General features: G+C 41.7%; 2 protein-coding genes across 2 annotated transcripts; one reads left to right on the top strand and one right to left on the bottom strand.

The window, feature by feature from the left end:
• Window positions 1–1543: 1543 nt before the first annotated feature.
• Window positions 1544–12616, bottom strand: acsl5 (acyl-CoA synthetase long chain family member 5). The gene is made up of 22 exons (XM_084342077.1): window positions 12512–12616; window positions 10527–10609; window positions 8621–8780; window positions 8384–8495; window positions 8065–8129; window positions 7862–7963; window positions 7683–7782; window positions 7178–7356; window positions 6999–7031; window positions 6850–6901; window positions 6395–6468; window positions 6225–6302; window positions 5971–6105; window positions 5718–5852; window positions 5527–5622; window positions 5172–5244; window positions 4619–4707; window positions 4034–4150; window positions 3101–3244; window positions 2917–3018; window positions 2387–2458; window positions 1544–1703 (listed from the first exon to the last, which is right to left on the bottom strand). The coding sequence occupies exons 3-22, from the start codon at window positions 8774–8776 to the stop codon at window positions 1569–1571; spliced, it is 2049 nt and encodes a 682-aa protein (XP_084198203.1). The 5' UTR covers window positions 8777–8780; window positions 10527–10609; window positions 12512–12616; the 3' UTR covers window positions 1544–1568.
• Window positions 12617–13406: 790 nt separating this feature from the next.
• Window positions 13407–22021, top strand: gucy2g (guanylate cyclase 2g). Its single transcript, XM_084342758.1, has 22 exons — window positions 13407–13705; window positions 14407–14755; window positions 14840–14964; window positions 15779–15961; window positions 16057–16201; window positions 16313–16448; window positions 16533–16636; window positions 16763–16929; window positions 17017–17154; window positions 17294–17377; window positions 17553–17657; window positions 17913–17984; window positions 18181–18349; window positions 18482–18637; window positions 18732–18909; window positions 19168–19308; window positions 19395–19587; window positions 19860–20034; window positions 20158–20256; window positions 20468–20559; window positions 20644–20745; window positions 20889–22021. The coding sequence occupies exons 1-22, from the start codon at window positions 13487–13489 to the stop codon at window positions 20982–20984; spliced, it is 3228 nt and encodes a 1075-aa protein (XP_084198884.1). The 5' UTR covers window positions 13407–13486; the 3' UTR covers window positions 20985–22021.
• The last annotated feature ends 692 nt before the right edge of the window (window positions 22022–22713 follow it).

The following is a 22713-nucleotide window of genomic DNA, read 5'->3' as shown; positions in this document are numbered from 1 at the left end:
TGGTAAATGAATGTAAACTATCAGTGATTTAAATATTTTTTTAATTTTAGTCACAAAGTAAAACTTATTAATCCACTACTGATGTGAAACATCATTCGTCTCCATGATGACGTGCAGTGATTCAGCTGAATCCTGCAGCAGTGAAGCATCAGTGCCTGCAGTGACAGTATTGTAACACAAGAGGGCGCTGGACAACAACCGAAACAAATGTAGCACTTCCTGTAACACTCAGCTCAAAGTTTAGGTTCATGTGCATGTTTGTCAGGAGTCGTGTGCACTTACATGTCAGCTAACACAAACAGAAGTCACAAAGTGTCATTGTAGTGGGGATTTCTTGTTTTCTCTGCTTCTCCCTCCTTTAAAGTGTTTGACATGTGACATTTATGTCTCATTTTCTGTAATACTGGCTGCATGGCAAACATTTAAAGGGGCATTCCGCTTTAAGATAGGTTCACCTGTCACAAGGAGTAAGGTCCTGCACACATTTATTAAAACAAAGCTTTTTTTGTGTTTGGCCTTCTGTACACACAGAAACAGAGCTTTTGGAAAAATCCTGCCAGGGTGAAGATATACAGAAATGCCATTTTCAGTGTTTATATGTAGACAGGACAACCAGGTTTGTTGGCTTGTCTCCTGTGTTTGGCAGGCTACCCTTAGGCTGCCAACGTAGCCTTAGGGTAGAGGTTATATCGCCATCCCTCGCTTTGGTGTGTGCTTGACAGCCTGCGTTTGCGTTTTCATACAGTTGGTGTGGTCGGGAATTTAACCTGTGTACGTGTGGACAAGGTCTAAGACTCAACCACATTAAAACAGTTGTATATTTTTGTCTTCCGTGGCTCCTGAGGGAACTTAAAATGTGAGAAAATATACTGGCCACTTTATGAGGTACACCTGTACAGCTTAAAAGGGCATTACGTCACTTGTGAGAAGAAATTCAAACTCAGAATTTTAAAGAAATATTATTTCCATAGCCGAATAAACGAGCTGTTCTCAGAGGAAAATAAGGGCCCCATTTCCTGATTTCTTAATAAAACAGCCCTGTCACAGTTCGTGTTAGTAACGTACTGGGCAGCATTATATTAAGTGGCAAACCTCTCTCATGCAGTCCAGTACAGAACAACCCGTAACAATAAACCTTAAAAAGGTAGGTAATCTCCTCGGCTGCGTGTCCAACAGTGCATAGATCACGATTTTAATAAGATTTTGTGACAAAACAGCCGAGGTACATTTCAACACATCCATGAAATGCAGCCAAAGCTTTACTGAAACAGACCTGCTGCTTCAGCTGTGGTCAGAGCTTCCCGTCTTCTGGTAAGAGGATGATTCACTCAGGTTTGTAGCCAAACAGTCCGTCCAGCTAACCCCCGGACTACACTGCATTTATATCCACTCTGCAGGAAGATGACTTTAACAGGATCTCATCGTGTGCTGCCAAAACACACAGCAGAGCTCAAGTGTTTTTATCTGTTATAGGTGTTGAGAGAGGCTTCTGCTCAAGAGGTAAACCGATTCATCTCACGAAAGCAAAAAGAAGACAACGAGCTGGTGTTGTAGGTTCATTTCATTTATTACATGTTAGCGTACAGTTTGTCGATCTGTGGCTGGAAGAGAGTTTTGAGTTCGGCCCTCTTGGCCTTGAGGGTTGGAGTCAACAGGCCGTTCTCGATGGTGAACTGCTCTGGGTGGAGGTAAACGTCTTTCACCTGCAGCAGGAGGGAAGGGCAGGAGATGAAAGTACAGATGGTTAAAAAACAAAGAAAAAGGTGTTTGATGCACTTTGTTTAGAAGTTAAAAAAAAAAAAAAAGGAACAGTTCACCCTAAGATCATTCTCCTCAAGTCCACAAAACATTTCTGGAGCTTCACAGTAAAACAGCATTGCAGCGTTCTCCTAAACAACTGAAGTAGATGGAGATCTACATCTACTACTACAACAGTAATTTATAAGAAAGCTGCAGTGCGTTTTGCTTTGAAGCTCCAGAAATGTTTTGTGGATTACGAAACCTCACCCAACTTTCCATCTTCATGGGAGTGAGGAGATAATGCTTGAATTGTCATTTGAGGGAACTGTTCCTTTAAACCTCTGCGCCTACTGTGCCAATAGGACAGAAGGGGGGATTTGGGGTGAGGATAGGAAATCTGCAAAGTTGCTCATTTTGACCACTAGAGGGTGAACCGAGTCAGGTTTGGTAAAAATAAGATCTTTGCCAAATGTAAAAAACAAAAAAATATGACAGTTCAAGGAGAGCAGAAACTTGCAGGGAAAACAGTAACTTTACCTGATTTGACAAGTTTCTTTATATCAGAAACTTTGCTGCACAGTTACTAATAACAAGCTCCCTTGATAGAGTTGTTGATTCATTTGAGGAATCCACGAGTCGTCGTTACCTGCTCGAAGGACTTGAGTCCTGCTTCTTTGCCGAGTTTGGTCATGTCTGAAAGAATCGCCTTTTTAACCTCCTGTAAACAAAAATAAAAACATTAGAAGCATTTCAACATTCAGCTGCTCTACTTTCAATATTCATTTTGATTTTCAGACATCTCATGAGTTTAACAGCGAGCATGTTGGCAGGTCCAGCTGGCGTCTTGTGTGTTAATGATCATGTTTGTTTGATCATAGTTTTTACTGGAGCTCAGGTAGAAAAAGTCGTCTTGAGGAGACACTCGGCTGTATCATTTATCCTTCACACACACTGGATAGAAAAACCACCAACATCTGGCTTTTGTATTCAATGGGAACAATTGTAATTCAGTCCTGTGTGAAATGTCTCTGCAGTAGTTTAAGTGTTTATTGGCTGTGATGGAAACATGACATCTGGGTGCACACGCTAATATTTGCTGTGCCCAAAAGATCTGCTCAAGGTTCGTTTGTTTTCTACAGTTAGAGACGCTGTGAGAGGATCAGACGGAAACATTACCGTGTTTTTGCAGAGTTCGTCGATGGAGCCTTGGCAGCTCAGAGTCTTTGCCAAACCAGGCAGGACTTCAGGGTCAGGGACCACAATGGCAACCAGGCAAGACTACGGACACAGAAGAAAGAGGATTAATCAGAGGAAGCAGGATGTATTTCCCATGCACAGATGCTGGTTTTTAAAATCGTACCTGTAGACTGTCTCCATGCACAAATACTTGGGCCACAGGTCCACTGCGTACATAGACGTTCTCAATCTTCTCTGGTGCGATGTACTCTCCCTGAGCCAGCTTGAAGATGTTCTTCTTCCGGTCGACAATCTTCAGAACTCCACTCTGTGCACAGAAACGGTCACAATGCAGAAATGGCTTAAAAAAAAACTAGAGGAACTGGACCTTTGCAGAATTATCAGCTGTGGTTTTGTTTAGATGAGCATGAGAAATGTTTAGATGTCCACAGCCTCCTAAAACTAAAGATTGAGTGCAGGTGTGTAAACCAGTGGTTTTAATATGAGGGGACAGCTAGCCTGGGTCTGTCCGGCAGTAACATGACCCACCTACCAGCACCTTTAAAGCTCACCAACAAAAAGGTTAGACCAAAGCAAAAATGACAACAATGTGTTTACAGGAGGTTTATGTGCTGGACTGTTTTATCCTGGTTGACTGGCAACGTCAGTGACACGATACTCCAGTAAGTTACAGGTCCAGGCCAAGAAAGAGCCCAACATCCAGTACAATACCCAGTGAAACTACAACATTAAGCATCTTTTTAAGAGAGTCTAGCTGCTTCTTTCCCTTTCGCCGATCGTCATGTCCAACTCTCTACAAGCAAAGAGCAAGTGCAGTTCTCAAAATCTCAAGCTTTAAAACTGCAACATCTCAGCTGATGGGTCCTCAAAATTACCCTGTTTTCTCAAGACTGTTTTCCACTGAAAACAAGATTAATTACCAGTCAACCAAATATGACCCGGGGGTCCCATCTGGTGCAAGAGCTTGTGGTTGTACTTGTTTTTGTCCGTGATAAACAACGAGACAATTGCTTGACTCATTTGCATATAAAAAATAAAAAGAAAGGGAGAAAAATGACACCGGGGATTTTTCTGTTATCTGGGTTTTGGTTCTTACTGGAAGCCATTTTCCGATGTCTCCTGTGTGGAGCCAGCCGTCTTCATCCAGGGCCTCTGCGGTCTTCTCCGGGTCTTTCAAGTATCCTTTGAACACATTTCTACCCTTAATGCAGACCTGAAAGAGACCACCAAGAAACAACAAGTTACAGCAGCAGACCCTTAAATTCATCTAAACGAGGCATATTCCTTAAAATTTTAAAAGTGGTACTCTGACCCTTCATTGGGAATAGTGGGAAACAAAACTAAATATCTTTAGTTTGAGGTTTAATTTCATTTAAAAAAACAAAGCAATTTTAATGAGTCATGAGTAGCTTTGCTCTTCACAAACTGAGCTCAGAAATGCACAAAAACATAAACAACTCATCTTCAGCCTGACATGAGGCTCAAGTTGTCTCCCACAGCTAACCGACTCCATGGCAACATACTTCCTGTTTACAGCCTCCAAATTATGGGAACTAACTATAATTACAGCATGATTATCCCTCAAATAAAAAGTGACCAAAGTAATGTTTCTTTAACTAACTGGGTCAGAACCAGTTTAACACTAATCCTCATCTCACTGGTTCAGTTTCCGTCCTCTTACCTCGCCTTCGCCATTTGAAGCAAAGTAGTTCATTTCTTCAACATCCACCAACTTCACAATGTTACAAGGCAGCGGCACCCCGACATGCCCTGCGGAAGAAGATCATGTAAAGAGGATTGATGTTGATAACTCATCTGTACAAGGTCCATCAAAACACCAATCTTCATCATATGAAATGTGTCTTAATATGAAGGTAATGTGAGTTATGGGCTGTTGGATGCTTTATCAAAAGTACCAATACTGTGAAAGTTCTTGATTAAACCCGAATAACTTTTTTAAAATGCATCAGTATCAACACAGACACTAAAATAATGACCATTAGATATTACTACTTAGGCCTACATTTTACTTTTGTGGAGGTGGAGCTCATTTAGATTTTGTTGCACCTAATGATTATCGTCATTATTCATTAATCTGTTGGATCAGAAAAATATACTCTAAAAATTGTGGCCAATCACAATAACCCCAAACTCAGAGATCCTAATGTCTGAGAAGCTAAAGCCATTTTTTAATTCATTTAAAATTAAAAAACAGTTGAGGTTAACCTACATACCTGAGGTGGCATCTCCCGGCGCGGTGAAGGTGCAGCCGGCTGTGCTCTCCGTCTGGCCATAAGCCTCAAAGATCTACCAGTCAGATCACAAACAGTGGAGTGAGATCAGTGTGACCAGGTTATAATGACATCATGAGGCGATCAATAACAACCGGACACTGTTGTGCAACCACTACTTCCCCAAACACAAACAAGTGTTTTGTTACACTGCAGAGTTCAAACAGCGTTCATGACACTATTTGAGTGAATGTTTCAGAAGATGTCCTGATGTGCAAATATGATCCTCTAACAAATCACCTGGATCTGGAAACATTTATTAGAAAGGACACACAGAGGGAGGATAACTTTTAATTACCTGGCAACCCAGAGCAGCCCTGAGGAAGCAGAGGACAGATTGAGATATGGGTGCTGCTCCCGTCACCATGACCCGCACTCGTCCTCCCAGAGACTCCTACAGTCGAGATTAAAAACACATCAACGCTCAGATTATGTTACAGAAAACAGGAAGTCAGAATTTGTTGGGTTCAAAGCGGTGCATTTCAGGACCTGGACTTTGTGGAAGATGAGTTTGTCCCACAGGCTGTTCTTCCTGATGATGCCCTCCCTCACTTCAGCGTACTTCCTCTCCACAGCGAAGTTCAACAGCCATTTCTTGAAAGGCGATTTGGCTCCACTCTGAACCTAGTGACGGGATTTTGTTTACACAATTTGAGACAAGAAACTGAAAAATGGTGGGTTGATGTTTAAAGCAGGCGAGAGGAAAGAGGGGGCTGTTGTGTCCGAGACAAATATCACTTACTTTGTCGTAGACGCGGTTGAGAAGTCGAGGCACCACTGGGAAAATTGTGGGCTGCAGGGTTTTCATGTCATCTGGCAGCAGTCTGATGTCACCCTGGAAGAATCCCACCTTAGCCCCGGATCCGTACACCACAGTCTGCAGGAAAACAGACGAACCTTTGGTAAATAAAAACACTTCAAGATATCCTCATAAGTCTCATTTATAAATAGGAAGATTGTAAAGATGCTTTTACGATGAATGAGTCTGGAGCTCACCTGGACGACTCTCTCAAACATGTGCGCTAAAGGCAGGAATGAAATGCTCACGTCCTGCGTCGTCGGAATAACTGTCGTCTGTGGGACACAGAGGCTCGGGTCAGCGACACGTCTCCGACAAATATTTCCCATCAGACGTTAATCAATAACCATTATGTCATTTTTATTACCTCAAAGCCTTTGATGACACCTGCAGCGTCAGAAACCACGTTCTCATGAGTCAACATCGCTCCCTTTGGGTTTCCTGAGAAAGATATGAACCCATGAGGACAAAATTCATTTCAAGTAATATTTTATAAACACTGACATAAATGTTCAAGTCTGTACCAATTTCATACTGGAAGACAATTAAATTAATTGAAGATGGGGTGGGCAGGCAAGTCATTTTCATGCAGTTAGCATGCTAAGAAACAAATTTGTATTCAGCGCTCATATTGGACAGATTACATTTTGACTACACGACAGCCCGAGACACAAAGAGGTTAGAGAGGTTATCAGTGTTCATCCTGAATGAGCAGTGATAACTTTTGCTGGTCCTGGCCTAGCGAGGAACTCAAACATCATGGAGGCACAGGGTTGCTGTGCCCTGCAGATAAAATGCATCCACAGAGAACGAGATGATTACCTGTAGTTCCACTGGTGAAGCAAACAATACTGAGATCTTCTGGCTTCGGGGGCTGTTGGGACATGAAATCAGAACATCAGAACCTCATGCAGCTTCGTCAGTCACATAAAAATTCGAATCGATTACACGGATATCAGAAACAAACTTACAATTGGCTTTTGAAGATTATTTCTCCCCAGAGCCTGAAGAACAACAAAACACCACATGTTCTCAATCATGTTTGTGCTTCTTCTCACAGTTTTAACTTACAAGTACAGAAATTAAACAATTGTTCATTCTTGACATGAAGCCAACACAAACACAACCGTTTGTTTTCCGCACGCAATACCTCCACATCCTGCATGGACACGATGTCCACCCCACACTTTGTTCCTCTCTCGACCAACTCCGAGTCGAAAGAGTCCATGATGATGACTGTTTTGAGAACTGGAGTCTGGCCTTTCTCACGGGTCTGCAGCAGAGTTTCGGCCTTGTTTTGATTGTCACACAGTACTGTGGAGATCTCAGCTGAAAGAGGGAAACTTGAGCTGCATTATCAGTAAAAAAAAAAAAAATGGATTATACGAGGCAAGCAGCTGCACTAGATTAAGTTGTATTTGTTGACACCGATTTTGTCCTTCTCGGTTCATTCACAAAGTGAAAAACATGGTTTATAATGAAAAGATCAGATAATGAAAAGGGAAAATGAAGCACTGGCTGAAGGAGCGGTTGTGATAAATGAGTGAAAAGATTAGAGCTCACTTCACACACACCTCATCCCTGTGGGGACCGCTGAGTTTCTGGACCCGGCTCTGTAATTAGCAGCATTATGGTGCAAGAGAAGCTCCAATTACCTTGGTCGATAATGAACACCAGCGCCTCAGGACCGAGGGTGTCGTACAGGGGAACCGCTACCATGGAGTAGGTGTAACAGGCCAGTTCACCAATAATCCACTGCCCATGAAACAGACGGCATTAACATGGTGTTCAAAAACACAAAAACTTAAAAATCTAAAGTAACGTCCACGCTCACCTCGGGTCTGTTCTGAGCAAAGATGCCAATAAAAGTGTCCGGGTTCGGCTTCAAGCCCTTGTGCAGGAGCCCTGACCCCAGGTGCTCGGCTCTATCAGACACCTTCGCAGAGAGGAAGTGGAGTAAAGGTCAGCTGGAGTTTACTGCAGTTCATCTTCAACCTGTTTTTTTTTTTTACACAGCGTTGTTTCATGATGTTTTACCTGCTTGTACCTGAGCCACTGATACGGCCTTCCTGGTTTTCTGTAGCCCAAACATGGTCCGTTACCTGCAGATGAGAAATGAGCCCAACATTAAAACTACAGGCATTTTAATATATTTAGATGTTACAGCCAACTTTATTTCTGTATTTATTTAATCATTTTTGAAGTGCCTCGTCTCAGGTGCAATGTTGGTGTGACAGAAATGTGAAATAAAAACATATTGGGCTTTGTCATGTGTAGCTACATGTCTTAACAGTTTCAAACTTTGTGTTTCCAACTCAAAGAAAATAAATATCTGCAGGGCTTTTCCTTTCATCACCTGACACTTTGAGCCCCCTCTGAAACACCTCATAGAGGGTCTTGGCGTCATTGAAGTAATACGCCATCAGGTTGTTGTTATCCTCCATCAACGCGGACTTCCTCGCTCCATCCTGAGGACATGAAGCTGAATCAATGAGAATCAACAGCAGTCTGGCACTTCTCTGAAACCGATCAATACGTTTATGCTTAGCGGTCGATCATAAAAGCCTGCGACTGACAGCTTGGCACTCTTTACCTTGATGCCCACAGTTTGACACTTGAGGTCAAAGGGCGGACGGAGGGGACCGGGCCGTGTGTTGAGGTAGAACAGGGTCGCAGCCGCCACGGCCAACAGGGAGATGATGGCCGAGGTCGGGAGAGGGGTGAACAGCAACTGGAGAAGGGAGTCCATGGTGCTGGGAGGCAAAAAATATTTATTTTTATTAAGATTTCAACACTTTGACCCGGGCTCACTGCTTACAGACAAGTTCAGTCGAAAACTAAACAAAATGGAGACGAAGCCTGGCAAGAACGAGCTCTTTTTGAAGTCTTTTAAGAAATACTGGGGACGGCCTTCCCTAACCCAACAAGATGCCATAAAACTTCTGTGAGGGGAGTATTTAAGCAGCATAATCTCCTTGAAAAATGTGCCAAAACAATCAACCGACAAACTACAGTGAACTTGTAATAATCACCCTAGTTTGAGATAACCATCGCTGGCTCCCTGCATCTTTGAGGATTGATTTCAAAAATCCTTTTACTTGTTTATAAAGCCTCTTAATTGCTTTGGACTGGCCTACATTCCCAACTCTTTGCTGCTTTATAATCCCATCACAGTCTTAGATCCTTGTCTGCTGTTTATTTAAATACAAACTGTCACACACATTTAGAAAAATCAACATCTTATTCTTTTTATCGGCACCAAAACTATGGAACTACACCCGAGACTATTGGAGAAGCAAGAGTAGCTCAGAGTACATTTTTAGTCAACATCGCTTTAAACCAGCTGGTATCGTTTCCATCTGTCACATCTCACTTCATTTTTTCCCCCAACATATGCAGTCCTGTTATGCAATCAATCCTAAGTTCCTTGACTCTGCTCTGGATATTGTCTCTAAATAACTTGAGGTCAAAGTCAGCGTTGTGCAACAGTTGTTTCTAATCACTCAAGATAGAGTTGAACCAACTACGAATGATTGGAACAATGTTTAAGTCTGTTTACAGCGATAGTCAGCTTATCACAATATGTCTGTTTACTCCGACTGTCTCTCAGCAGAACTACTGTCAAACTACATTTTCCTTCTTAATAAAACAAAGAAAGTGTTTTTGACCTTTGAGACCTGTTGGTTCATGAGTCATAATTGTGAAGGTCGAGGTTAATTATTTTATGAGAACATGCAAATCATCTTATTGGGGAGAAACACATTTATGGCAATCAATGGCCCATTAACGGCATTTAAAGCTAAAATGAAAATTTCAGTTATTATCTACTCGCCTTCATGCTGATGAAAAGTCAGGTGAAGTTTAGTAGTTCACAAAACATTCCTGGAGCGTCACAGTGAAATAGTGTTGCAGCATTCTGCTAAACAACTGAAGTAGATGGAGACTTGTTTTAAAAATGCCTCCGTACAGCTCATCTGGTCTCCAGAAGGTCCCAAAATTGATTTGAAAATACGTTATTTGCACCCTGGAAGCACAGTCGAGCTCCTCAACTCACTTCAAATGTTGTGTACGTTAAGGCTTTACAAAAAAAAAAGTTGGAAACAACATCTTTTCAAATCAAGTCGGGATCTTGGGGCTTCCAGAAACTTTTAATTAGTGTTTAGCTTCTCGGAGCCATTTAATTTAATTCCCCCCCATTTGTTTACGTTTTAAAACATCTACTTCAGTTGTTTAGGAACGCTGCTCTGCTGTCAAGCCCAGAAATTTTGTGTGGACAACGAAACTTCAGATTTTCCATCAGCATGGAGGAGAGGAGACTGACTGTCTTCATTTTTGGGTGAACTGTTCCTTTAACATGGTACAACATGCATCTGGTGGCAAAACTCAAGTGTACAATCTACGTTTTTTGACAAACCCATTAGTTTGTAAGAATCAACGCTAAAAACAACTTTTAAAATGAACAACGCTGCTGCTAAATGTCCCCTGTGGCTCCGTCCTACCTGCTGTCGGTCCTCTCAGGTGTGTCACTCTGCTCCCAGCTGACAGGCAGGTAGGTGTGTGCAGCAGATCCTCTTCCTCTGCTCTGAAGGGCGACAAACACAGAATGAGAACTCATAAATAACAGTCAGCCAGAGTTCAGAGGAACCTTTGAACCTTGGCCACCATCACCTCCACTGATAAAAAAAAAGAAATGAGCACAGATGTCAAAACTGCTCTGAGCTGTATGTTATATTAAAGTGAGTATTGTTATTTATTAATCTGATTATGGATGATTTTCTTTTAAACTGCCAGCGTTACAAACCAATAAATGGCTTGGATTCCAGTCCAGATAGATAAACTTTATCTGAGACGGTGTCAGAGGAGGCCAAGATGCTTCAGCTGGTGAAAGGTCAACAGTCTTATCTGCAGTTTATCATGTTCAAAGTCCTTAAATTGCAGAAACTGAATGCACAAACTTTTTTTTTTTTGAAGACACTTGGGTATGCACCATTTAAAAACATTGGTATTGTAATGTATATTACAGTCTGAGGCTATATGAGCCGACTTTCTTATCAGGGAGGAGGAGGGATGGTGGTGTTGTGACAGCTAAGAGACCACCGTTTGTGACCTCTGTTCGCTTCCAGTTTCAACTGACGCAACTGTCCTGACATTTTCCAGCAACAAATTCAAGTATTTTAATTTAAAACACGACTGCGCCTAGACCCAACAAGACCTTAAAGTCTCACTCCAGCCAAAAATTTTGACAAATAACGTGCACAAAAACACTGAAGATTGTTTGAGAAGCCATAGAAGCCCTGGCAGTGTCTCCCATAATCAGAGTCACTGGCTCAAGTTTGGTGTCAGAAGAGTAGCGATGGTCCTTTAAAAGGAGGAGTAGGGCAGTGTGAAGTGTGTGAGCGATGTAATGTTAAGGCAAAGTCTCGACATCTGAAATGCAGAAACTTACAATGCCAAAATATATTACAGAATAAAAACACAAGAGTCAAGCCAAAGACAAGGAGGCCTAGTCTAAAGTGAGTTAACACAAGACGGAAAATGTAAAACCGATCAGAGAGGAGAACTGAAACAGGCTGAACACGACAGACCAGTTTAACATGTCAGAAGTCAGGAAAAGTCTTATTAAAAACTCTTATTTAGGTCAGACGCTTGTTATCAATGTGTGTGATTGCACCTTGTATCTGAACACACCGATTAAAGTGAGACAATGCAACATTTTTTGGACAGCAGCCACCATTGGATCGATTACACAGTGAAGGCCTAAGTGTATTTGCTATCATTAGCCACTTTAGGCTAATAATGGTGCATTTTCCTGCTTATGAAATTCAAGGCTCTGCCCCCTTAGACCGCCGAACAAACTCAGCGATTGAGTTTAGTTTAGTTTAGTCTGAGAAAGAAACTTCTGCATTCTCTAGATAAGGAGGAAAGAACAAATCATAATGCAACTGAACTACAACACAACAGTAAGGTTTACCAAAGCAAGAGGCCTCAATCGACCTCACTGCAGCGTCGAGGTAAAAGACAAATCATGTCAAAAGATAGATAATTCCTGGCCATCTTGTTTCAAGTGAAAACTACAGTCCAAAGCAGTAAAAAGGTCTGAGAAGCATGAAGAGAAAGAGAAACAAGTCCAGTTTCAAATGAAGTCACAATGTGAACACACAAGAATTCAGTTTGTTCACTTTTAAAAAAGGAATATGTTTGGTTTGTTTAAACAAAATAACTGTGAAAACACCCAGACTTTCACTTGTAAGAGGAAGATTGTTGCATTTCATCTTTTTAAGAAGTTACATCGTCTTTAAGGCTCGAAAAGATTGAATGAAGTTTGCAAATAAGTAACCTTCAAGTATCTAAACAGGCACTTTTAAGTCTAACTGAATCCAAAATGTTGAATTTCTACCATGTTTTCTTGCGTTTGACTGATCTAGTTTCTGCTGGACAGTGATCTGAAGGTAAAGGTTCATTAGGAGAAGCTTTGAAATGTTACCTGGTGGGATTAGCAGAGGTAGTCTGGGGCCAGAGGCTGAGCAGGGATCCTCTGGGGGAGAAAAAAACAGCAGATGAAGCCAGCAACACCACTAATACAATCTGCCCACCTGTGGTCATTAGCACCTTTAAACTGCACACAGGTGTGAGAGCCTCTCTGCAACAAGCGAGGCTCAACCTGCCTCGTCTGCTCTCCGGAGAGCTACAGCGCAATTTTCACCTGGATTTTGCTGTATTGACTTTATTTTTTTGTTAATTGAATTAATAAAACTATCAACAACCATTTTGTGTGTGTGTGTGTTTGCATGCAGCAGAAGTTTTGTTCCTTGTCAGAGAGAGAAGAGATTGCGATGAACTTTGACACTGGATTTATGAACGTAAGCGATAACTAAAGATAGACAGGATGTGTTACCTGAGGACTTTACTGATCTGAGGTTCATAAAATGTAATCGCAGGCTTATCACACACAAATCTGCCTGAGCTCACGTTACTTCAGATTTGAGTTTGTTGTGATGTGAGCCATTGAACCCTACAGAATAAAAGTCTCATTTTTATCAAGCACTCTCATTCATATCATCGTCTATCCTAAGAGTTATACTTTGAGAAGAAGTCCTCCTTGATTGCTTTAAAGACGTGCAATCAATCAAACGAGGCACTGAAGCATCTGTGGTTATATGACAGTGATGGTACAGAAAAGAATAGAAAATAATGGGCTTAATTTGTCTTTGTACCTCCCACTCTCCTCTATGTATTTACATGTTCTCCTCCCTAACAGACTGTCCAACACCACCAGGGAAGTATATAAGCGCTGTAACATGGAGCGACTAATAGGATGAGAGTGATGTCGAGGGTTGGCATGAGGCACCTATCTGTGCTTCGCTTCACACTTGTGCTAACAGCTGCCGCTGTCGTCAACAGCAGCACCAACGGGTCTCAAACTCAGAGGCTGATCGTCGGCTTCCAGGCTCCCTGGAATATGTCGTTACCCTTCAGCGCTCTGCGGCTCGGCTCGGCCATACAGATCGCTATAGAGAAGGTGAACACCAATCCATCCTTCCTGGGGAACTACAGTCTGGACTTTGTGTTCATAGACACAGACTGTAACCCCAAACTGTCCCTGGGAGGGTTCATTCAACAGGTGTGGAAAGAGAACGTGTCGGCACTGTTCGGTCCGGCGTGTCCCGAAGAAGCCGAGGTACGATTCATGTGACGTGATGTGATGTGTGTGCACATGGAAGCTGATGATTGATGCATTAGACTTGGGTTTTTTTTTAAAGAGTAGAAAGAGACAATACAGGTGAAAACAGTGTTTTTAGGCCAGTTTTGAAATTAGGGTTTATTTTGATTTCATCACATCTTTCAGGCCGGTGGAAAGAAGTTTAAAAAATGCATATTTAGGTGTTTCTTTTATTTTAGTTATGATTTTTGCTCTTGAAATTGAATTCTGACTTCAATCACATAATTAAAGACAGAGAAAAAAAGTCAAATTTCATTTTTTTTTTTACAGTTGCCCTAATCCTCTTCTGTACAACAGCCTTAGAAACATATTTAAACACAAAAAAAGTTGATTTTTCAGTCTCATTCTTGCTCTGGGTTTCACTCTGTGTTTCCCACCTGGTCAAAAACTGACACTTTGGGATTGTATGATGGGTCGGCCGTCATCCCAAAGCATCTGTAATCAACTGGCTCACACATTTTGACCTTTAAGATGATTATGTAGTCCTGCAACTAACATTTTGGATAGGAAGCTGGTAAGATATCGTAAATATGTAAAGATTTGATTATTTCCTGCCACTTAAAAGGCGCTCGTAAGTAACTTGTACATCTTTCTATAAAACCTCCTTCGGACTGACATTGTTCTCTGTCGGGGGAAATTAAACTGAACCTGCCTTCCAGGTCACTGGTCTTATTGCATCCACGTGGAACATCCCCATGTTCGGCTTTGTGGGACAATCCTCCAAAATGGACAACGGTGACATCTATGATTCCTACATCAAAATTGTGCCGCCTCTCAAAAGAAGCTCGGAGGTCCTGGTGAAAACCTTGGAGTTCTTTGGATGGAGTCACATCGCGATGATCGGAGGGGGATTCGAGTCAAACACTTGGGACAAGGTCGACGCTTTGTGGAAAACCATCGAGAGTCCGCTGAGGGCAAACTTCAAACTGGCTGCCACGGTCAAGTTTGATACCAGCAATCCTCAGCTCATTTATCAAAACATTAAGTACATCTCAACAGTCGCCAGAGGTAAGGAAAGTACGAGCACTTTTTTGGTTCTTTAAAAACTGCATACGACCTCGATTTGACTTCATAATTCCTGTTGTCATCCAGTGATTGTGGTGCTAACGAACAAAGATGACTCTATGGCTCTGTTGCTGGAGGCTGAGCGACAGGGTCTGATGAATGGTGACTATGTGTTCTTCCTGGTTCAGCATTTTGAGGTCAGTGGCAGTGTGGTGAGTGAAACCTTTAAAACGCACAGTTACACTCTTATTCAGTTGAGAAGTCGCGGTACCACTATGTAAAATTCAAACTCCATTAAAAACGATATTACCGAGACCAAAATCTGTCTGTAGAGAACAGAGTTGGATTACCAACATGGCAAAGCTGCCGAATGCGTCCGAATTAGCTCTGATTCTTGAACCAAGTCCGTTCAGGATTCATCGAACCATAATCCAACGGACCAAACCACTTTTTCACCAGTTTGAGTCTAACCAGTGTAAACAAGGAGGCATAATCAACAGGTAAGTTGACAGTAGTAGCAAGCATGGACCAACTATTAATGATGGATAAGATGCTGAAGACTATTACGTGCAAGACCAATGTCCTTCTCCATCCTCTCTTTCCAAACTGTAGAATAAGACACTTCCACTGATGTCACCGTTTTCAGTTCAAGTCAAAGAAACCTGCTATTTTTCGGTTCCAGCTGGGAACCAACTTTTGAGTTGAGGCTAACTAGCGGGATTGGTAGTGATGGTGTAACAGACGACTGCTGATATTCTCCAGAAATGGCTGTTTTGAATTGCTTCTCAATTCTAGCCTGCAACAGTTGATTCTGTCTGAAATGAGCTGTCGCTGGCAGATTTTAGCAGCTGTAGCCAGCAGTTATGCTAATGTTAGCACCTCTGGGTGGTTGAAAACGCAATCTCCAGTTGGATTTTTACCAGCTGACCCGTTCTTAAAGGGGTTGTGCTAACAGACTGAGGCTAAAAGGCAAAATGTCAGCATCTTCATCAGTTGATTTTTCATTTGTATCTTGTTCCGCAACAGGACAACTTGTGGAAATACTCCCTGAACAGCAGGGCTAACCAAGATGCCATCAGAGCTTTTGACATGGCCTTCATCATTGGCCAGAGATCCTACGAAGGCTACGAGTACTACGACTTCTTCGACCAAGTTTTTGAAAGACTAAAAAGACATCCGTTCTGGAGCAACCTGACGTCTGAAACAGAGGTAAGCGCCTTGATAAGGAAAAATGACCCATACATTCTGCTAAGGAAAAGGAAAATCACTGATATATTCATTTTATTTCTCTCTTCTGTTGTCAGATCAGCCCTTACTCTGCCTATCTGCATGATGCAGTGCTTCTTTATGCAATGGGACTGAAGGAAGTCCTCAAAGACGGCAAAGATCCTCACGATGGACGGCAGCTGCTACGGAGACTAAGAAATAGAAACGACATTCGATTTCATGGTTGGTAGCTGCTTTAATAATTGAAGGGATGAGTTTTTTGTTTTATTTCCTTTAGTTATTTTAGGTGAACTGACCCTTTAATCCACTGACTCATGGTTTCTATCCCTGCAGGTGCGTCTGGACTCGTCCACTTTGACGACCAGGGGGAGAGAAACCTGGACTATTCCATTTATGACCTGCAGCACACGGGAGACACCACCAAGTTTTTACCCGTCCTCCATTTTGACAGTCACACCAAAGATGTCCGGTAAAAGAAACGCTTTGATTAACTCATAAAAAAAGTAACATAACTTTTTGGGGGGGTAAATCACACAAACAAATGTTGTTTCAGGCCAACGTCTGCGTTTGCTTCTGTGGTCTGGCCGAAAGGAAGACCTCCTTCTGATAAACCAGAATGTGGTTTCAACAACGAACTCTGTGAATGGCTGAATAATGGTAAAGTAACAAAACGCAGTTAATTCACGACTAAATACACCAATTACTCAGTTTTTATCTCGGTTTTAAATCTAACACTCAGGCCGAGCTAGCACGGTGACCATTTCTTGTCTCGATGGCACACAGACATCGCCCTGCTGGCTCTGCTCGTGACCTTCCCTGTCATCGGCGTGCTGGCAGTTTTGTGCATCGGGGTCCTCATCCTGCAGAAGTTACGACTCCAGACGAAGCTCGACGATTCCTACTGGTGGCTGATCAACTACAGCGACATCACAATCATCAGGGACTCCGTGGTATGTCTGCATGTATACAGTACGTGTGTGTTTGCGTGCCTGGTTTTGTGTTCACAGGTGTGTTCGGTGTGTTTGTGTCTCCTCCAGGGAGTTCAGGGTTTATCTCTGAGCACAGCGAGTCAGAGCGTGAGCAGCGGCTCTCAGTCCACTTTCTCCAACAACAGCTGTGGCTTTAAAGACAAGGCGGGAAAGGAACACGTCTACAGCACCATAGGTCTCTACCAGGTACCAGCTTTAACGGGCTTTTGTTCCAATGGGACAAAAATGTTCTGAATGAATAAATAACAAACAAATATATGTATCGATATATGGCTTTTCCAGAATATGTGCTTCTCCCTAATGTCCTTTTTTTAATTCCACACAGGGAAATCAAGTGGCCGTCAAGTACATCAAGGACCACATTAGCTGCAATTTTCAGAAACCTTCAATCATCGCAGAGATGAGTGTGGTAATGTTCCTCATGTTCCTCCTCAGAACAAACAAAATTATACCCTCTCCACATGATGTTGGAGAAACAGTTTCTAGTTTAATATACTGGTGCAGAACTTATTCTACTCTTGAAGACATTTTAATTGAAGTACTGATATATTCTCTGCCTAATCATCTGAATCTCTTGGAGACAGATGAAAGAGATGAAACACGAGAACTTGGTGCAGTTCTTTGGTGTTTGCGTTGAGCCACCGAATGTTTGTTTGGTGATGCAGTACTGCAGGAAAGGCAGCCTGAAGGTGAGTTTCTCAGCCTGTACTTCATGTTCACACGCCTCAGTTTTTCTTTACAACTAACAGTACACGTGTGACAGTTTTAAGGTAAAATGTGAGTTTGTTAAGTGTAACACTGGGTCAAATAATCATATTTTAGTTTGGGTAAATAACCCATCAATTAAGTAAAAACATAACAATACCATTGGTTCTAAATTTAACCCAATATTGACCAAATATTGAATTTTTCAAAATGTAGTCTTTGATGTTTTTTTATTTCAGGATGTTTTGGGCGGTTCAGATGTCGAGCTGGACGGGATGTTTAAGTTCTCCTTCGCTTATGACATCGTCAATGTGAGTCAATTCATTTATTCAGCTTGTTCAAGTTCTTGCCATGATTGAGTGGAGGGAAAGACATTTAATTCAAAGAATGCAAACAAAGATTCACAAATGTACCCAGGACTGTAGCCAGATTTTATATAGTACCACTGTAATAGAGAAGAGCAGATGTTTTATTTCTTTTGTTTAAACCTGTTCATTTGTGTTTCAGGGAATGGAGTTCATTCACAAAAGTAACCTGAGATTTCACGGGAACCTGAAGCCGAGCACGTGTCTGGTGGATAGTCGACTCCAGATAAAACTCTCTGGTTTTGGTCTGTGGGAATTTAAAACAGGAAGCAAAAACAAGATAATCCCACTGGAAAACCCCAAATATGAAGGTCAGTGGGTGTTAACTTTTGTCTTAAATATATTTGTATTCACGTTTATCACAGCATGAAGGAGATGTAACACACGTGATGAGATTTGAACTGCTCTTTTGCTACTATTGTTTTTGTGTGGCTGTGTTGTAGAGCTGTACTGGACGGCCCCCGAGCTTCTGAGACAAGTCGGTGTCCCGATCAACGGAACGCCCAAAGGTGACATCTACAGCTTCGCCATCATCATGTGGGAACTCATGTACAACTCTAAGGCTAACCCATACCAAGATTTCAACCTGGAGCCCAAAGGTTAGCGTGACACACCCTCCCATCCCCGGAGCCATGCAGCTGGCACTGCTAAAAAACACCTCAAACCCAAATTCTTGCTACATGTTTTCTTCAGAGATCATCATGCAGTTGCGGGCGCCTTTCCAAGGGGAACCCCTCCGACCAGCGCTGTGCGAGCAGCTGTGTGATGAGAACATCAACTTGCTGCTGAGAGCCTGCTGGAGTGAAAACCCTGATCACCGTCCACCGTTTGGGTCTATCAGGAGACAGCTGAGAGACATCAGCCCAGAGGGGTCAGACCTCTGAATTTTGTTTGTTCTTAACCCCAAAATATCCCAAAAATTGTTTTCCCTGTCTCTCATTTGGGCCTGCTGATGCAATATTTAAGGTTATAAACCTTAATTTTACTGACAACTTAATGCAAATGAGAATCAGGAAGCTTGTTGACATAAACGAGAGATAATTCTGGGACTAGAAGTAAACTACAGGTAACTTTTCGTATATAAAAATATAAACTCTAACGAGGGTGGTCATGATTTTCTGTACTGTAGTCACGGAAATATTCTGGATAATATGGTGGAAAAGTTGGAGAAATATGCAAATCACTTGGAGGATGTGGTGGAGGAGAGGACCAATCAGCTCACAGCAGAGAAGACTCGAGCAGACAGGCTTCTCTCCAGCATGTTACCAAGGTACCAGATGATCAATATGAAGTAATCAAAAACAGAGTAATCCATCAGTACCCCACCTGACCTCGTCAGTGTGTCATCGGTCTTAGGTACATCGCAGATCAGCTGATGGGAGGGAAATCAGTGGAGCCGCAAAGCTACGACGTCGTGACCATCTTCTTCTCCGACATCGTCGGCTTCACCTCCATGTGCGCCGTCAGCTCGGCGATGGAGGTGGTGACGTTCCTCAACGACCTCTACAGCCTGTTTGACGACATCATCAAGATGTACGACGTCTACAAAGTGAGTCACGCACAAAGATTAAAGTCCTCCATTCAATTTTAAATGACAAAAAATACAATTAAAAAACGAACTAAATTTACATCGTTACATTTTTACATCAACAACAAGTCAAATTTTGTTTGTTTAATTTGTAATAAAACAAGTTTGAAAATAACTTTCATCAGTTGCGTGAGGGTTAAATGCTCATTGTTCCTTTGCATAGTTTTTTTTAATTAAGTTTTGCAGTTTTGTATAAAACAGCTTTCCCATTTTTGCATCTTTGCTTGTTGTAGGTGGAGACCATCGGTGATGCCTACATGGTGGCCAGTGGTGTTCCCATCAGCAACGGCAATAAGCACGCTATAGAAATATCTACGATGGCTCTGCACTTCCTCAGCGGAATCAAGGTCTTCAGAATCCACCACATGCCGACTGAGTGTCTTGCAATTCGAATTGGGATACACTCAGGTGAGAGACAGCACTGATGGAGACAGCTACAGTTAAACCAAACCAACCCTGTGTCTTTAAAACATGAATAAAGTGACATTTGAAAAGCGTGACTGATGTATGCAAACAATATGTGTTTTAAAGGTCCAGTGGTGGCCGGAGTGGTCGGGACCACGATGCCTCGCTACTGTCTCTTCGGTGACACGGTCAACATGGCCTCTCGCTTGGAGAGTAACAGCTTACGTGAGTGAACTGAAGTTACCTGCTAATCATCAGCATGTTAGCATTTTCTCTGTGAGCATGTTAGCATTACCCCAAAACAAGGCTGTGTCTGAGTACAGCCTCACGGAGCAGCTAAAATGGGTTTAGACTCTTAGTCGTGGTATTTTTTAAATGCAAACACAGAACTTTGTACCTTTAAATGTTCGGCCTCTCTTCTGCACGCTTCCCTCAGCCCTGAAGATTCACATATCTCAGTCCACTGCTGACATTCTCGTCCAGGATGGTTCATTTGAGCTGGAAGAAAGAGGGGAAGTCGAAATGAAGGTGACTTAAAAGTCGGCATGGGTTTTATTTTCCGATAAGCTGTGCGGTGCATGTTTTAACAGTATGTATTCATGTCCATGACAGGGTAAAGGGTCTCATAAGACCTACTGGCTGCTGAACAAACAGGGATTTAACCCTCCTGTTATCGCTCGGGGCTCTTCACCAGCTGACAGTCTCAAACTAGAGGTACAGTTAATTCACAACACAGTCCATTTTTTGGGGATAAAGACAGTCAGACACTCTTTTTTTCCAAGCACAGTCAGCATGTGTAGTATTCTGTATAACGTTTAGTTGTAATCTGACCAGTTTTTGTGATATCTCTGCTCTAGAAATTAGGGGTGACCAGAGCTGCTGAGAAAAAGGCCCACAAAACCCTGACCAAAGCTCGCATCACAGACGCAACGATGCCTGCAGTGCACATTTAAAGAACACGTGGATATTCAGACCCTGTCTCGGATACAATGACATAAATATCTGGTCTCACAGAATGCAGAACCAGCTCGTTTCCTCCACTTGTGAAGAGGACGACTGAAGACAAACTGGGGACAGAGACTGAAGTGAAAATGTCAAACACTGACTTAAAGAGAAGCAAAAAGAGCCGCGACCACAGACTGTTGTTAAAGGAGGCTGAAGACACTTTTTAAGCTTATTATTTGTCAAACTGACTGTTCTTTGTAGCACGTGTTTTATACTATGATACTTCACTTATGCAACAGAACAGTGAATGTGAACACAGGCAGCAAAGCAATTACATTTTTTTTAATCTTGTGATAATGTGAATCATCCATCTGTGCACAGTTTGCGAATCATGATGTCTTGAGAAGACCAACAATGGATGAATGAATTTAGTTTTGTTTAATATCAAATAACATCACATAACTACACTCAGGACACCACAATATAATATAAGAACCAAAGTGATGTGTTTATTTTATAAAAGTAGATTTAACTTCAACACATTTCACAATCAAATCTTCAGACCTTTATTGACCCTTTGGGTTAATACTACCTAAAAACACCATCTTGCCTTCTTTCTACACTTTTAAGTAAGTCAATGCATAAAAATTTTAATATTATTCCACTCTTTGTTAATCTGTACAACACAATATGTCTCTCTCTCAACTATTGCTCCAATATAATAGCTGTTAAGCACTTGAACTGAAGTGAGAGCATCTGCAGCTTCAATCATGTGACGTTTAGTTACCAAAGGCATTTAAAAGGGTGCCTGCATTACCCACAATGCAACTGAGCGACTGAGTGACATCACTGGAGGCAATTGATGAAATTACATGCAGCTTCCTCTGGAGCCACAAAATACTTTATTGTAATGCTTTCACAAATGCAGCAGTACACCCCAACATCTGCAAACTGGTGGCGTTACCAAGTAAAAGTGGCAATACCAGTGTAGAAGTACTCTATTACTCTGTTACAGTAGCAGTCTTCTGATCCAAATTTTACTTTGCATAACATATTTTAAGCGCTTATTATGCAGAATGGCTGAGTTAGGAGTACTGAACATTATATTATTGGGTTTCAGTTATTGATTAATTAATGTGTTCTTCACTTTAATGTTGCAGCTGGTAAAGGGGATTTTAATTACTCTACAAACAGCTGAGTAGCTTGTGAATAAAAGATCGTAATTTGTTTAATTTACTTTGTGTTATCGATCTGAATCTGTGAAGTAACTTAAGGTACCAAACAAACTTATTGACATGCATAAATAATTAAGGCAGGGAGACAGATAGACACATTTTTTGTCACACTTTGCACGGAGGTCTGTGAAACACAAATAATTAATGAATTAATGAAAATCAGTGCCTCTAATGACTTCTTAACAATGGCATTTATAATGTGTTTTTATTGAGTGTGGCTGCAACAAACAAACAACAAATGAAAACTGCTTCCAATAACAGTAAAGCTTGAGGTGTGAAAAAGACGTGCAGTGTTTTTCTAACGGAGATTCAAGAGAGCTGTATGCATCAAACATGGTTATTTATTTATTATATATTATAATAAATCCATTAAACTATTCACTATTTATGGTTATTCTGTTGTCATGTTGAGTCTGATTCTAATTTCTGGATTTGATGAAATGATTTATTTACTGACATTGTGACGATTCCTGGAAGATTTTTTAAAGGTTTGTGCATCGTG

Source organism: Pagrus pagrus, assembly GCF_965226575.1.
Source record: "Pagrus pagrus genome assembly, chromosome: 21".
In the NCBI taxonomy this organism is placed as follows: Eukaryota; Metazoa; Chordata; class Actinopteri; order Spariformes; family Sparidae; genus Pagrus; species Pagrus pagrus.
Note: the sequence above shows the minus strand (reverse complement) of the source record. Positions and strands in the feature narration are given on the sequence as shown.